Genomic DNA, 16,505 nt, shown 5'->3' on the forward strand with positions numbered 1-16,505 from the left:
AGGACTCGAGGGACCCCCGAGTAGGAGCAGAGATGTGTTCTGGTAAACTATCCACAATGATATACAGCGGTCCCTCGTTTATCGCAGGAGTTACGTTCTAAAAATAACCCGCGACAGGTGAAATCCACGAAGTAGCCAACTTTATTTTTTTACAATTATTATAGATGTTTTAAGGCTGTAAAAGCCTTCACTACACACTTTATACACTTTTCTGAGACAGGCGTGGACCTTTTCACACTTTTCAAAACGTTTCATCGACATCGTTGCGTTTGTTGGGGAGAAAACAAACATACCGTACGGCACTTCAGAGACACGCTGCTAGCGATCGAAGATTTATGTACATTTGATAAGCTGAACGCGTTCTGTACTGTACAGGAGACACGGCACGAGATTGATTGACAATGGTCTACAGCCAATCAGGACGCAGAAGACAATACGCTGGAAAAAAACAACAAAAAACAAACATGCAAAATTGAACCCAAAAAAATCTGTAAAACAGCGAGGCTTCGAAAGGTGCACGGCGTTACAGCGAGGGACCACTGTATACTTCTAACAAAATTATTTTTCCCCAACATCAGCTTCAGCGTGATGAGCTCCTTCATATTCTGGAGAAACCTACTGAGCCTAATGTCACACAAACAGCTAGGAAAAGCTGGGAGGACAAGGGGGGGGGGACCAACGACGTAGCCCATTTCTGGAGATCCTTACGCTTGCAGGTAACCTGCCACAACTGGCGGCAGATGCAGCGAGGTTATGTTACCTTCAGGGGAACAGCAGGGGCAGAAGGAGAGCGGTCTTCGGCGAGGCATCCCCACAAAGGGCTCAACTTCCACAAGACAGAGGGGAAAGAGCGTGAGGGAGTGACGCAGGTGGGCACATTAGGAGGGGGAGGTAAGAAATAGTAAGAATGGAGGAAATAATGTGGGAGGAAGAAAAAAAAACAGACATGACAGAGGCAAAGAGAAGAGGACAAAGAGGGTGCAGGAGGAAGGGGAAGGAGAGGTTTGAGGTGAGGAAGAAAATATCAAAGAGAAAAATCAACAGGGGACAGGAGCACTGCGATAGGGAGCAGACAAATCACCTAGAGAGAGGAGGTGGGAAGAGATCAGCTGTGTGGTGTGAGAAATGAAAAATATGGGATAAAATAAGAACAGAAAACAAGAGGGGGGAAATCTAGAGCATAGAAGAGAAAATAATCCTGTTTGATCTTGCAAGTGTAGTTCTTCACATGATCTTTCAATTAGGTTAAAGCACCCTATATCTGTGCGCTACACACCACGCACATAGCCAGTGGTTATATATAAATGATTTATTCCCATTATAAAACCCATTACTGCTCATCAATCCATCCCACTCGCAGACGCAGATAATTGCTTCATCTTTAAAGTGCTGCTTCTTGTACACGCTACATGTTTAGACCACCCTGCGTAATTTGTTGCCGGTGTGGCGACTTCTGAAGTGTAGCTTCTTCTCAAGTGCAAATTAGGATTTTTTTCTTCTTCTTATTTGCATCCACTAAAAAGATTTTCTCAAAACGTAAGATTACAGATAGTGGAAGTTACTTAATAAACGCCTAAAATATAGACTAGAAAATATGTGTAATGTAAGGCACATTTCACTTAAAATGGAGCAAATATGCAGGATCTTCTATAGTAAGGGCTCATACTCGTGTAAAAAAAAAAGATTTTTCAGGTTGGAAGGTGAGGAGGCGTGAGAATGAAATGCTGAATACGTGCTACAAGGGACTATCACAGAAAAGAAGGAAAAATTGCAACTTAAAAAGACCGAGGCCCTAATAAAATGTTTATGGCTTCCCCAAATCATCCAAGTGTGCTTATGGATTGTGTCGTTTGTTCAATGAATCCTCATCTATGCTCATAATTATTAAAGTTGATTATTACATTTCTAAGTAAAGTTAATAAAAACAGCAGAAAGAAGAAGGGGGAAATTACCTGACTTCAATATTAGATTTTTCCTCTTTTGTTTTTTCCTTGCAGGTCTCATCTGCTAGCACAAACCGTATAACCCACTATTCAGTGTAAGCGCCACAGTTCTTCATCACCCACCAAACACGATAAGCAGGACTGAGGACTAATGGAAAATTATCAGGAAGCTAAAAGCGTTTTTTTGTGACACATCCAGCCCAAAACATTCAACAAACCCAAAACAGTTTCAAGTTCATACATTTGAATTAGCTCAGAAAGAACAAATAAAACCAGCTGGATTGGAAGTGATGAAACGCCATGCCTCCTGTTAGACTTCTGGGCAACCAATTAGAAGGGGAAACTCGGACGCTTGCAGAGTGACCTTTGTGCCAAAACAAAATGACTCTGCGCAATCTTCTTTTTGATGAGCGGCGACAACCAGCGACACAAAAGCACAGAGAAGCCCTGCATAAAGAAATGCTCGTTTTTCTCCCTCGTGCTGAGAAACTCCATTTACGCTAAATAACTAAAAATCAAACACGTGTTTCTCACAAACCGAATTCACAGCAGACGTGAGGTGAAAAAGATGCATTCCTCTCATACTCGAGTCTAAAGGAGAACAGTGGACACGACGAGACGTTGCAGCCAGACACAGTCAACGCGTTAAACAGTTTTCCAGCCGCAGCTTATACACAGCGGCTAATGTTTTAAGATTACAGCACTACCCATTAGTGCACACACACATACACACACACACAAACACTTTGGGGAGTTATGCAACTGAGCAGGTATGAGAAAGATTGCTGGGACTACAGTGCAGAACTACAGCAGGACAGAGTTCTGAGGCGAAGCTAAGAGCCAGGCTAGGAGTTTAGTATTAGTCAAACCAGGGTGGGTCACAGGTTACACGTGTGTGTGTGGTCGGCAGGTGTCCGAGGTTTGTCCATCTTCCATCACACTCTAGCTCCAACGTGCAAGATCGGAACATGACTAGATGAGATGAGTTGACTCAACAGTGTCACAAACGCCATATCTTTAGATGTAATGTGACAGTTGACAATAAAAACATAGAAATAAGACACAGATTTATTTTTTTTTTTTAATATCTTTCTTGAAATACAAGGCTGGGATTTCTTTTCTCTTATTGTTAAAATTAGGAAAGCCAAAGCTCTTTCAGTTCATCTACAAACTGCGTTGCTTCAAACATGTTTTCCTTCCAGCTAATGGTGTAAAAGAGGACAACTGACAAAGATCGATTTAGAAATTTGCACTAGAAATGAAAATAGAGACCCTGTGCATGCAATATTACGAATCTCACATGTACCAATTAAAAAAAAGAGATGATTTACTGAAAAAAGGTCATTAGTTTAAAACAAATACAGACATTAATCTGTTTTACAGTTGTCCTGTATGTCTCCCATAAAAATAACACTGAATATATCGATGTAGGAATATGAGAAGACAGCAGGATCAGTGCATTGGTGGTTTTGGTCTTCTCATGAACAGAATATTCAACGTTCCCAGCCTTTAAGTAGAACTCTGTACTTTTCTCGGTTCCCCATCTCAGCTGGCCTGCTGCTACTCGCCAGGATTTTATTTGATGAACAGTATATTATTCTACCTGCTAAATTAAACGTTTTAATGAATACGCAACAGAAGACCAGAACTTTAATGTGCAGCAAAAGCATAAATGCATAGTGCTGCTCTAATATCACTCTTTGCAGTGCGTCGCCGTTTGCATCAGTGCTGCGCCAAACAGTCTACGTGCAGCAGAGTGACAAATAAAAGTTACTTATTAATTCGTTCATTCATCATTCATAAGTTTATAGAGATCAAAGACAATCTTAAGAGAACAGCACGAGGCCAAGTGTCTGATCTCCGTTTGATGTAAAGAGTGTCTGAACTACAAACCCAGTAAAGGAGAAAGCGAGGGGAGGGAGGGTAAAGGAGCAGAGAGCATCGCAGTGGCTTAAAGCCAGCCAGCCAATCACGGCGGATATGAGGGGTACAAAGCTCAAGTAGTAACAGGGAGGAGGAAGGACAGATTGGGTTAGCCATTAGGTTAGTTTTAAAGCGACAGATGTGAAATACATACCGCCCAGATGCAAGTCCAGGATTTCACTGTAATTAGAATCTCCCCAATAGTCTACAACGACAGGGATATATTAGAGATAGGAGTTACTTCACACAGCCCCAAACTAGGCACACAAACACGCACACACTGAAATCTCCAACAAAAGCAAGTCATGCATGTTCTCTGAAACATACAGACACACACAGAGTCCATCAGTACTCACCACAATTCAAATGCAGTCATTTTGTGCAACAGAATATTTCCAATGATGATAATAAAAGACTGCTGCATAGATTTGGTGTGTTGCCGTTTGCTGGGTTATTCTGCATATTTGCTCTGTTGTGTGTGTGTGTGTGTGTCGACGTGTTGAGGAGAAAAGAAGAACTAGCTCTCCACTTATGTACAATTAAATCTACATGTGCTGAGATCTTTGGGTGGAGCAGATAAGCTGTTATGCATTCCCAATGCAGCAAAAAAAAAAATGAGTAAATTGAAAAAAAAGATAAGACAAGATCTCAAGAAATATCTGTATCAAGTCATCCAACCACAGCAAATATTTGCAGAAATGATTCCAATAACAAAGTTGTCGGGCTGCAAACCAATCCGAATTTGATTTCTTACATTCTGATTGCATTTAGAAAATCTAACGTGATCCGAGTATTGACTGGAGAGGCGGTGAGAGAGACGAAACACATCCAGAATGAGCAGACACCAATCTATGTCGGGGAGGGGGACACACGCATTCTCCTCGTTTGCATGCAGCTTGGACTGATGATGGCAGACACGTTATGAACGAACACATATCGACATGTTCGGAGATGGAGAACTGTTGCAGTGTGTCACCACAGATGGACCCTACGTAACAGTTTCATGTGTGGTTAATTAAAAGGAAAGGGAGGAAAAAAATTAAGAAAACTACAGTAAAATCTAATACCTGATCTTCTTTTGTGCTGTTTGGGTAATGTACAAGTACCTTTATACAATCCTTTAAGAGAGTAGAGTATTAACACGTTAAAACATACTCAAACAGCAAACTGGATAAACAGCGGATGGTAAAGTAAAACAGTCATTTGGTCGGCGAGAAAAGGGGACCGACTGAAATTAATGCTCCGCGTGTCTAGATGCATGCATTTGCATGATTAAAGTTTTCATTTCATTCCATTAACTTCACCATAAAGTGCACTAGGCTGGAATATCATTTCAGTGCTGCAAAGTCAACCTTCGTACTTTATCCTCATGCAAATCTACATCATGTAAATATTATATTATTACTACTGAGCACAATTCATGCTTAGAAAAATTTGTGCTGCTCTCAAAGAAATTATTTATTTCTCATTTCGGAAGTATATCGTCTGTGATAGTCCCTTGTCAGAAACAATTCGGGATTATTACTTTGGAGAAATAAATGTGTTTTTCCTGCATACGAAATCATGTGCTGAATTATGCTTCGGCACAAGTGAGTAAATGGTAAACGCACACAGTGATTTCAGCACAATCAAATGAGCGCAGAGGGACAGGTTTGCCGAGTTACGTAACCCTGACGGTTGTTATTACTATTCCCTTTGGAGCTCTAGAAAACTCTGAACTCATATCGTGTAAAGATAAAACGCGGCCTCTGGTGAGCAGCTTTCATGACCAAGATCTTACGTCAAATTTATGGCAAAGTACTTGTAAAACATTAACAAGTGAGGTGTCTAATACGCGATATTAAAAATGCACGCGCACATAGGAAGCCAAACTGAATGAAAAAAATCGATATATGCAAGTATGACTGACGAGGAATTACCTGCTTCTCCTCTCAAAGCTTTCTCCACAGCTACGCCCCTCTCTTCCAGCTGCCTCTGCTTCTCCTCCACCTGCTCCAACTGCCTCTGGATGATCTGAGGAGACGATCAGCAGCAGAGGCACATCAGTATCATAAATGCACAGGGTGATAACTAACTACCAGTGATTAGAAACCCCCCCTAAACTCCCACAGGGAACACTCAGTCGATGCGGCTGTTTACTCTGTTGAAATGTCAGAAGTGGCGACGACAACTATATTTAACGCCTGCAGCCACACAGGACATTTGTATTAATTTGTCAAAAACCCCAAGTAAACGTGCAGATTTCAGTCGCTTGTCATCTTCTCTGTGTCTTGATTTGAAGTTGTTTTTTTGTTTTAATTTGAAACTTTTGATGCTTTATAGCACACAAATTGTGCGAAAAGGTTTTTCCCCCCTCTCGAATCTCCTGTAACAGCTTCTGTCAGGTCTTGGGTTTATCTGTGCCACACAGAATTGGGAGCTGAAATAGAAGAAGTCCTGTGGGGTCCTGCAAATAGCCAGTAAAGGGAAGCAAAACTGAGGCCAGCAAATGACAGCTCCAGGAGAAAAGAGAGCTTAGTGCTGAGTCAGGGGAACGGGAGTCTGACTGCAGTTACAACATCAATCACAATGGATGAATCTGGCCTCAGTTCAAAACATTAGGAGTGACCAAATGGTAAAAAGCACCAGGGGAAGAATGCAGGAAACTGAATTCCCAAATTATATTAGAAAAGCAGTCTTTAAAAGAAGAAAGGACAAACCTGGGCTCTGTGGAGCCGCTTCAGTTCCTCCTGCTTGGCCTGTCGTCGTGCAGCTTTTTGGACTCGACGCGTCAGCTTGGCATTAAGCTCTTCCTCCGTGTAGGTTTTCTGTGTGGAATAACAAAACGCAAATCAGAAAAGTCTCATCCACAAGGTCCTAATGTGTGTAGGTGGCTCCATGAGGTGCCGAGCACTCAGACTAGCTGAGGAGGGGAACTTTCTGGATCTTCTAACAGGGCGAGGAGATAACAGGAAAGTGGCTAATGCTATTTAAAGCTCCATCGGTCATCTACGGGACTCTCGGGGGCTAGAAAAGTTATGCTTGCATAAAACACAGTGTGAAACATACTTCATATAAACTTTGCTGCAAGCTCTGTTATAATCCTCCACAATAGATAATACATAAGTGACAAAAAACAGAGATGTTTCCGCTGTAAGCTGACATGGATGAGCATTTAAGCTAGCGCAAAACGGCAGAAAGAGAAAACATGAATGAAAACATGTGAAAAGGTCCTCCAGTAGCCAGACTGGAGTAAATACAGAGCCGCAGTGACAGATTAATCTCATAACAGCCTGGGGTGTCAACAGATGCAGAGGTATCACGGTGACCAGAAAAGAGAGCGCTATTGGAAACGTCGTGTTATAACAGAGTGGATATTCAGCAGTCAGTGAGCGAGCGTTGCTGTCCAACTGTCGCATGCATCCAGACAGAACAACGATTAGCTTTAGGCCAGGCCTACGCAGGGTGTTATGAAAGTAAACTGGCACGTGTGCAGGAAGACGAGACGGGGTGCAGGAGGGTTATCAGCGGGAATGTATGTAATACTACCTTTGTGGCATACGATCTCTTGAACGCCAGTGCGTGAGGGACATAAACAGACTTGGGGCAGACGAAACATAAAAGGGAGGAAACAAACATGATACAGATGATATGATTAAATGGGTTAATGATTATGTTAAATAAACAAAAGTAAAATAAACAGAACAGTGAGTCACAGTCTAGTTGGTACAATCAAAACAGGCGACGTTAATATCACAAAAAAGACAAGGTGGAATGAAATAGTTAAACATCTACATTAACTACAAAATTGTGACACTGACCAAGAAACTCAAGTGTAAAATGTTTCATGATGAGATGTTGTGTCCAATACTACAACTATGACGCTTGTGTCTTGTCTAGTATTCACAGATCTGAAAGGGATGGGGACAAAAAAAAAAAAAAAAAGAGACTACTCTATAGATTTCTCAGGGGCTCTCACTGACTCACACATGGCTGAGAGGCATGATACAACTTAAAACTCCTGTTACTGTAGCCGTATGAAGTGAATAATTCAGATCAATAATCGTTACAAAGAAGAAAACGACATTCATCAAACGACAACGAGCCACAACATCAAAACCACAGACGGGTGAAGCGGTTAGATCAGCTGTGTTGGATCAAGGACTCATCTAAAACCTGCAGGACACCGGCCCTGAGGTCTGGTGTCCTGAAACTTTTCCATGTGTCCTGGTTGCAACACACCTGAATACATTTCGTAGGTCATTAGCAAGACTCTATAGAGCTTGACTGCATGCTCTTTTAGAAGTACATTTTTCCAAAAGCTTAAATTTACTTGAGTAGGGTGAGGGGTTGCCACCTCAGCATGCAGTCAAGTTCTATACTCTTGACTAATGACCTACTAATTTTATTCAGATGTGCTGCAACAGGGACACGTGGAAAAGTTTCAGGACACCGGCCCTCGAGGACTGGAGTTTGCGACCTCTGACCTAAACATTGCTGCAAACCAATCGGAGCAATGAAAGCGCTCCAGAGCAGATCCACAGAACCAAAAGGATTCACTGCCAATATCACGGTGGGCGACACAACAGGACATGCCCAGAGGTTCTGTGGCCACGCCCTGAGTGGGGGAAAATCGACGCAGGTGTCCACAGGCTTTAGTGTTGTGGCTGATTTATGTACACGTTTCCAAAATATACACAAACAAAAGAGAATAGGAGTACATCTGAGCTTCATGCCTCTGGCCCTGAGCACGATTCTATCTATTTAAAACCACCAGAAACACACACAGACTCGGCAGCAGTGGCAAATATAATGCTGAATTTCAGCCATAAATGCAATGAGTGCAAATGGATTCCAATAAAAGAGCTCATGTTCTAAAATTTAAGGACTTGTTCCAAATATGTGCATAGTTCCAACGCCATTTATGCGTCCAGGATATTGAATTATTACGATCTTTTAAAGAATTCACTTGCCCAGACCTTGAAAATATTTTTATCATAATTTGTTCTGAGACCTCCCAAGGTCAAAAAAATATATATACACATTCTTTTATTCCAATAACTCTTTAAAAAGAGATGAAATGATAGCAAAGATTTATCTGGGGTTTGCTTGCAAAGCCACCGGCACGTTATATGGACTTTAACTAAAAGATTGGTGATGCTAAATGGCATTATTCAGAAAGATGACACTTTCTGAAATTCAAAATTATGTAACCCCTGCTGCACAATACCTCCTCGTCGTCTTTCTCCATTTCTCGCTTAACCTCCTTCTCCTGTCCCCTTTTTTTATGCCTCTCTTTCACCCCCCTTTTTTCCTTCAACTCCCTCCTCCTCTCCTTTTCCAGTGTCTCTTCCTTTATTGCCTCCTTCTGCATGCCTGATACTAGGTCAAAGATGTCCACATGCCTCTAGGAGTGGAAGAGATTATATAAAGAAAAACATTTTCGAGAGGAAGCAAAACAGAAACTGGTACAGCGGATGTCGTGATGATATGTATAGCCTTGCAAAGCCAGACTGCACGAGTTTCATTCACAACAGTTTGATTTTAAGTTGTGGTTTACATCTAATGAGATGAACCTGCATGAGTAAAATTCATTCAAGAAAGGTCCAAAAAGGCGGTTTTAAGGACCCCAGTCAACTCCGGTTGGCGTTGCAAGCCTGTGCATGCATGAATCCCTAATGACAACCACGTGACATTTGTATTTGCTCACATCTGCTTTGGACTTCTGGGAGGATCTTTCCAGAACATCGTCACAGGACAGGTCGGAATCTTCGGAGAAACTCAGGTTTCTCCGCGTTTTCAAGTCTACTTCAAACGACAAGCAAAGACAACAATCAGCAATCAATAATTTCATAACATGAAATGAGCTTTGGAAGAATAGTCTTACCCGAAGATCTCCCAAGAGGTGATGTCCTTCTCTTCCCAGAGTCCTGAGTAGTGGAGCTGGACGACGGTGTACTCGGGCACGACTTATCATCCTTCTTCTTCTTGTCCTTCTTGTACCCTGAGAAGACAGCCTTCCACAGAGACTTGTGTTTTGGAGGCGTCTCATCTGCGCCCGAGAGCCTGCTGCTGTCGTTCTTGGCTTTTTTCTCCTTCTTGTTCTTCCGCGGGGAGAAGAGGGAGCTTCGTTTCTTACTTTTACTTGTAGAGGAGCCGTCTGACGAAGCCACCGAGCTGTCCAGGCTCTTGTTACTGCTAAAGAAACGCTCGGACAGGGCCTCGGACTTCTTTGACTCTAAAGCTTTCACAGCTGATGTCTTTGGAGATGCAGCCGACTTTTTACTTTTTCCAACAGTGTCTGGTGTTACATTCCAGGCCACTTTAGGCGAGGCGCCCTTTTCCCCATCGGACTCTTTCATTTTGCTCAACTGTTTGGCCATAGCTTCTTTTAGAGCCGGGCTCTTGACAGATTTTTCTCTGGCCCTTATCCTCTCCTCTGCAATCTCCCTGGCTTCTGGAGAGAACTGAGTTGCCCTCTGGGTCTTAGAGACTGGGTTGACTGGGATATTGGGTTTACCATTTTCCATTGCTAGTGCCAAATGAAGGGGAGGTTTTTCCCTGCTCGGCTTGCTCGTGGGCGGAGTGTAATACCTGTTCATGCTTGTGTCTGGTGTCCGGTCGTCGTAGCTCTCCTCCACATCGTCAGCAAAAGGAATCTCCTCCACCGTCTCCACAAATGACTTCCTCGTCTCCTGCGGCCGTGGCTTCTCCCTCTTCTTCTCCCTCATCACGACCACCGGGGTCGTTTCTGGAGCTGCCTGAGGTGAGGAGACCTTCCTGGGTGCTGGTTTGGGCACAGATACGGGGCTCAGCTGGGTCCTGGGTGCAGGAACAGGGGTAGTGGCTTTTGCTGGCTCTTTGGCATGCTCAGATGGAAGTTTTTCTGTTCCGTTGGTCCAGGACACCTGGTGTCTCTGCTGCCTGAGCACGGCTGGAGACTGATTAGCAGGCACGGGTGGTGGCGGACTGGAAGGTGGTGTCAGCATAGCCGAGTCGGACGTGTTATAGCTGTCACTGTTTACCGTCTGGCTTGTGGCCACACTTCCATTCAAGCCCAAGCCTGAGCTGCTGCTGATGTCCCTTTTATCAGAGCCATCGCTCTTGGGCTCAACAGGAGCGATAGGAGTAATGACCTGACCCTCGAGAGTGATGTTGAGTCTGCGAATGACAGCCCGGCCAGTGAAGGCAGGCTTCTGTTCCCCGGACACGTCTGCCGTTTGTGTCTTAGCGAAGTTGGAGTCCTGAGGTGGAGTCTTAACAACACTCCTTTCTAAGATTTTACTACTGCGGTCCAAAGGAGTCAGACCGAGGCTCTTTCTTATCTCAGCACTCTTCAACCAGAACTCCTCAATGATATCCGTCTTTTTAGACGGCGTCTCTTCTGTTGAGGAATTTGAAGGCTCTGGCGTGGCCGTGTTGGTTTTAGCCAAGGGCGTTGAAGTGACTGCAGGGACGGGCTGAGTTCTGACGGGAGAATCAGAGGTGAGGGGTGATGAGGGTTCATGGCAGGGCAGCGGCTGGGCACAGATGGGGGAGAGGGGGTTTCCTGTGAGAGGGCAAATGGAGCGGTGAGGAAAGACGGGAGATTTAGGTCCTTCAGTTTCGGGCAGGGGTGTAGGCTGGGAGCAAATTGGTGAGCTCACTGGTGACTTGAGAGGTGACTCACTGGGTGGCTGTAGTGGAGAGGCAGCAGGTGGTTTGGTGGGTGAAAGAGGAGGAGATGAAGCAGAAGTTGGGGTTTTAACTGGTGTAGAAACAGCAGCATTAGTAGGTGAGGGAACAGGAGACAACTGCTGGACAGGAGCAGGTGAAGGGCACAGCGGGCTCCTGGAAGTTGGAGATGGAGTCATCTTTTCTGGCTTTGTTTCCTCAGGTATGAAAGGATCAGGAAAAAAGCGGGGACCAGGAGATTTTACGGGACTTATCTACAAAACAAAACAAACAACAGAGGAGTTTAGGATTCAGGTAAAAGCCATTAATCGCTTTGAACCTCTGAAGCATCATCTCACCTGGGTTTCAGGTTCTGGGGATGGTTTAAGCGGAAAAAGAACGATATCGTCCTTCCGCAGCAGGCCGATGCTGGATGGTTCTGAATTCACAAAAGGGAGAAGAAAAGGCTCATTGCCTTTTATTTGTGGAAAACATATCTGCGTGATCGTGTAGAGAAACGTTTTGTGACATGTACCGATACTGGAAGCTGTTGCCAAGCTTTCCGATTTCTTGTCTTCCTCGGGAAGCGCTTCATCGTGCTCCGACTGGTGCAAACGAGCCTCAGCTTCCGCATCCGAAGGGATGTCATCTGGAATTTAAACATCACATCATCAAATATTTCATTATTACACAGCTTTGGAAGTTTAATTATCTGAGTCGTTTCATTTTGATGAAGAGAGTTCTTTGTAAACAAAAATGCTATTTTCCGCATGTTAAACATTTGATGGATTCATTACTATTTGTAATGTTTTGACTGTTTACCCTGATCCATCTCTGTGCCAGGCTCCATATCTGGACCGTCTGCTTCGGCTTCGAGTACTTCATCTTCGCAGGGCTCTGACATGAAAAAAAGGGAAATAAATGAGTCGTTGGAACATTATTATCGTGTCTTTAGACAATAACTGTGAGAACTTTTTTCTGTTTAAAAGTAGCTTGAATGAATCTTTTCTCAGAAATCCTGACAGTGAGGTGGAAAGCTATCGAGGCCGATTTTGAAAAGCCGAATACAAAAATTAAAGGTCGGAAAAAAGGTGAGTAGATTTTAAAAATCAAAATCTATTTTTCTTCAGACAGCATTAGGAAAGAGTTTGGGCAAAAAAAAAAAAAAAAAAAAAGAAAATCTTTTGCATACAAATCAAACAGTCCAAGTCTTTTAATATGAACAAAGGAGCAGCTAGGCTGCAGCTACATGCAGCAACTTTAAATTAGTAAGCTGAAAATATTTGATCCAAGCAGAAGCACAACCAGAATGTTACTGGTTAAACTGTGGTTAGCGAGCAAAACTGGGAGGGGGAGGGGGCAGTTTATCCATGCAGTTTATATATCAGCTTTAACTACTAGGTGACCGATCTGAGTGCACGGGCACATAAACTACTAAAAGAACTTTGTAATTGGCCTGATCTCTGCCGGAGGTCTTTACTGGGCCTTTAACCCTGAACTCAAGGCTTATACGAGGACTTCAAACAGAGGTGTAGGACTCTCATTCAATTCATTCAAGCTCTTAATCAGCTGATAGTATACTTCAACACCCACATTCTGTGAACTTAATGCAAGTACAAGTGCCAGTAAGAGGTGAGCTCCCAAAGCTGTGGTGCCTTGTGGTTTCACTCCCCGGAATATATTACGTTACAGCATAACATACAGAGCAAGTGCAAAGGAAAATACATATTTTGGAAATTAGAAGAGTAGAATGTCAGGTTTGGTTACAAAAGGTGAAACAAGTGCTGATCTGAACCCAGGAGAGAAAAACCTCGACAGCCTTACAGCAGGCATGCTTGTGAGTTTACTGGTCTCTGCATGTGTTTATGCATGCTCCATGAAAAGAGGCCAGCCCAGCTGATAGACAGAACAGGAGTCTAAGACGGGATGTCAGGATCCCTTTCGAGTCTGTGCTACCTCCAGACAGGGACTCCAACCAGACTCTCACTGCCTCGTGTCGGGCGGACGTGTGGGCAGGGGCTACATTCAAACCAGAAGATACAGAACGACGAGGGATAGATGGCGGGGAAATAACAGTAAAGCAATTAGACACATGAGAAACAACATGGGAGAACACAAAAGAACAAAAGAGAATCAAATCAAAGGAACTGACGAGAGGGTTAAATGGCGCGCTGGGATGCGTTTGGAGAGCGTTATATTCGCCCCAGAGGAACAACAGTGACTCTGAATGACAACAGGCTCGACACAAAATTAGACATTCCGAGAAATAAAGCAATGTTACACAAATGTACAAATCAGAGGTAATTCAAAACAACAAGCTGGGGTCCACCTGTGGCAGACACAGACAAAGCAGCAGCAGCCACACTTGCAAAATGAGACACCCTGATCCTGAACATGGCGAGACCCACGGCCTTCCCAGGCGTATAGGCCCCCGGGTGGGTTACCTGCAGAGGAGGGCTGCGTGAGCTCAGAGGGCTGGGAGAGTTGGGAGGCTGAGGCCAGCTGGCCATCATCCTTGTCTCCCTCAGACTCCAGATGTGCTCTCAAACCTGGAATGGCGCTGGGATCCACAGGCTGCAGGACTTGTTGGATGTGGAGACTCCTCGCTAAACGTAAGTGTTGTGATTTTGTATTTTTGCGTGGCGTAAAGTTGTGTGAGTTAGGAGAGGAAGATAAAGAGAGATGAGGGTAGTTGTGGAAGAAAGGAAGAGGAACAGGGGGGGAAAACAGGGCAAAATGGAAGAGAAAAGGCAGAGAGACAGTTACACAGTGACAATGGGAAAAAAATCATCAAAGAGAAATGAAGGGCGGCTGCATGCAATACACTGCAAAACGCCAAACCATAAAAGTAAGCTTCAAGGGTACAAAGCTTGGAAAACAAAATAATAACACATTTGTTAAATATAACAGTTCTGTCGCACAGCTGTAAAACACAACTGCAGCGCCGTGGGGGAGATAATCAGATCTGATTCATCAGATTAGTATTTTAATGCCATAAAGAACTCCAGAGGTTTGAAACAGGAGGTTAGATGGAATGAGACTGACAATGAAAAGGGAACACCGATGAACACAAAACTCACATAAAAACACAACAAACCAAACCATAAAGAAGCCAAAGGCACGCTTCTTGTAGAAATTATTGAAAATGAAACCCAAACAAGGCAGAATTATTCAAAGTAACTGCAAACACATCCGCAGGCACTTCCGTTGCTACCTTTAAATGTACCAACATCCTCTTCGTCTGTAAGGTACTTCTCCAGCCAAAGGCCTGACTGGAGTTCTCTATCCCAGGGCCAGTAATCCCCCTCTGTCAGCAGGGGGAGACAAAGGCCCCCCAAAAATAAATCAAAAAAGAAAATGACACAGAGACAGATACATACGCGTGCATTGTATGTGGACATGGCAGACAAGCAGAAAAGAGACAAGAGGATGACTCGGTGTTTCAGACAGTGACGAGAACATGAAACAGTAAACAACACGGAGCTCTGAGGTCGAGGCCACTGAAGTCTGGATAGGGTGTAAACACATTAGCATAAAGAAACCATTAATTTCCACTATCGCGGGAATAACAATGCAAAACTAATTTACCTTCGCTCGACTCCTCGTCTTCTTCGGCCTCATTTTCATCCTCCTCGTCCTCCTCCTCGTCCTCTTCATCTACTTCCCCATCTCTGCTGCCTGTGTCAGCCAAAGCTTCACCCTCTCCCTCCTCGCAGTGATCGCCCCTCAGCTTGGCGTGGAGCTCTACCGCCTCCTTCCACGGAACGCCGCCGAGGTCTGACGGGCTGGGAGGCTGCTCCTCCGCCTCTTCTTGATCCTCCTGCTCGTCCTCCTCTTCCATGTCTGACTCTGAGCTACTGCAGAAAGTAGAGAAAAGGCGTCAGCAAAGTGTTAGGGAACATGAAAGGAAGCAAGTATTTGAGGACAGCACAAGTATGGAGACGTTCACAGCAGCCTGAGGGATTTTGGACTCTAGCAAAGAAGTTTTCTGTGATTCAAAATAGACAAACTGCTCGTTGGTGAACCCCCACAGTTAATCCCAACTAAGATGTTTTTAGCTTCCTCCCACTTCCTTTCTATCCCACTTTATCGTGATTGGCTAACTGTCACGAACAAAAAGTTTAAAGAGTGGGTGGAACTTCTGTGCGCATAGCCAGAGCTGCTTGCGTGACGCGACTATTTTAAGGACGTCCAAAGAGTTGAAACTTGTTTAAAGTCTTATTAGAGATCGTTTAAACAACTCGCTGAACACTAAACGGCAGAAAGGGTAAAACTGAATATCATAAAAACGAAATTAACGGATGTTGTTATAATCTTACCTTGAACCCAGGTCAGCATCTGTGGCCTTGTCCAGCACACTGCTCAGATTGTGCTCCGCCAGCGTCTCCTCAGGCACCTCCTCCAGCTCCTCCTCCCTCTGCAGGGACAGACGGTAGTTCTCCAGCTCAATGCGTTCTGGAGTTCCCTTCAGGCGTTTAGCTAGGCTCGGTTCCTGCAGGCCGTTCACTTCCAGCACTGTGGGGTACAGGATCAAGGTAAGAAAGCAGAGGAGAGAGAGCACAGGCGTGCAGGTGATGATCAGGCAGGTGCAAGCAGGACCAAACTAAATCCAATGTATTTGTGAACGCTGATGTGAAAACCGATGCAAATTCTGGCAGTGTATGTGTGAAGCTACGTCAGCGACAGCATCAAATCCATCACACATCCAACTAGTAAAATGGTGCATTTTCATCCACATCTGCAGCCAGAACTTTAACCAAAGTAATCTTGTACATTAAGGACAAACTGACAAGGAGACACCGATTTAAGATCTATTACTGAATTTATTGCATTAGATAATATTCCTACAGCAAATAAGATCAACAAACACAAATAGGTTTCACACTTTAAAATAGAGCCATTGTTCTATACTTAAATGTACAAGATTGGTGCCTTGCCTTGTTCCCATTCTGAGAAGCAAACCTTAAAACTGTATGTTTTGACAATATTTCCTCTGGCAAAGGTTCA

The 16,505-nt window shown here is 43.9% G+C and overlaps 1 protein-coding gene across 22 annotated transcripts in view; it reads right to left on the minus strand.

Annotated features, from left to right (window-relative positions):
* mical3a (microtubule associated monooxygenase, calponin and LIM domain containing 3a) overlaps window positions 1–16,505 on the minus strand; it is an 81,843-nt gene that overhangs the window by 4,852 nt on the left and 60,486 nt on the right. For 9 of the 22 annotated variants that reach the window (XM_040025049.1, XM_040025051.1, XM_040025060.1 and 6 more), the window contains 15 exons: window positions 15,818–16,013; window positions 15,087–15,355; window positions 14,713–14,805; window positions 13,943–14,104; window positions 13,455–13,517; window positions 12,321–12,395; window positions 12,034–12,147; window positions 11,858–11,937; window positions 9,733–11,773; window positions 9,556–9,653; window positions 7,395–7,445; window positions 6,566–6,673; window positions 5,786–5,879; window positions 4,934–4,984; window positions 4,021–4,071 (listed from right to left, as the gene is read on the minus strand). In XM_040025049.1, coding sequence (XP_039880983.1) covers window positions 4,021–4,071; window positions 4,934–4,984; window positions 5,786–5,879; window positions 6,566–6,673; window positions 7,395–7,445; window positions 9,556–9,653; window positions 9,733–11,773; window positions 11,858–11,937; window positions 12,034–12,147; window positions 12,321–12,395; window positions 13,455–13,517; window positions 13,943–14,104; window positions 14,713–14,805; window positions 15,087–15,355; window positions 15,818–16,013 — 3,546 coding nt within the window. Of the gene's footprint in view, window positions 1–760; window positions 827–4,020; window positions 4,072–4,933; window positions 4,985–5,785; window positions 5,880–6,565; window positions 6,674–7,394; window positions 7,446–9,555; window positions 9,654–9,732; window positions 11,774–11,857; window positions 11,938–12,033; window positions 12,148–12,320; window positions 12,396–13,454; window positions 13,518–13,942; window positions 14,105–14,712; window positions 14,806–15,086; window positions 15,356–15,817; window positions 16,014–16,505 lie in introns of all 22 variants that reach the window. The other 13 variants (XM_040025064.1, XM_040025068.1, XM_040025050.1 and 10 more) reach the window with 12 other exon arrangements.

Source organism: Simochromis diagramma, unplaced genomic scaffold, assembly GCF_900408965.1.
Source record: "Simochromis diagramma unplaced genomic scaffold, fSimDia1.1 OVJJ01000293.1, whole genome shotgun sequence".
NCBI lineage: Eukaryota > Metazoa > Chordata > Actinopteri > Cichliformes > Cichlidae > Simochromis > Simochromis diagramma.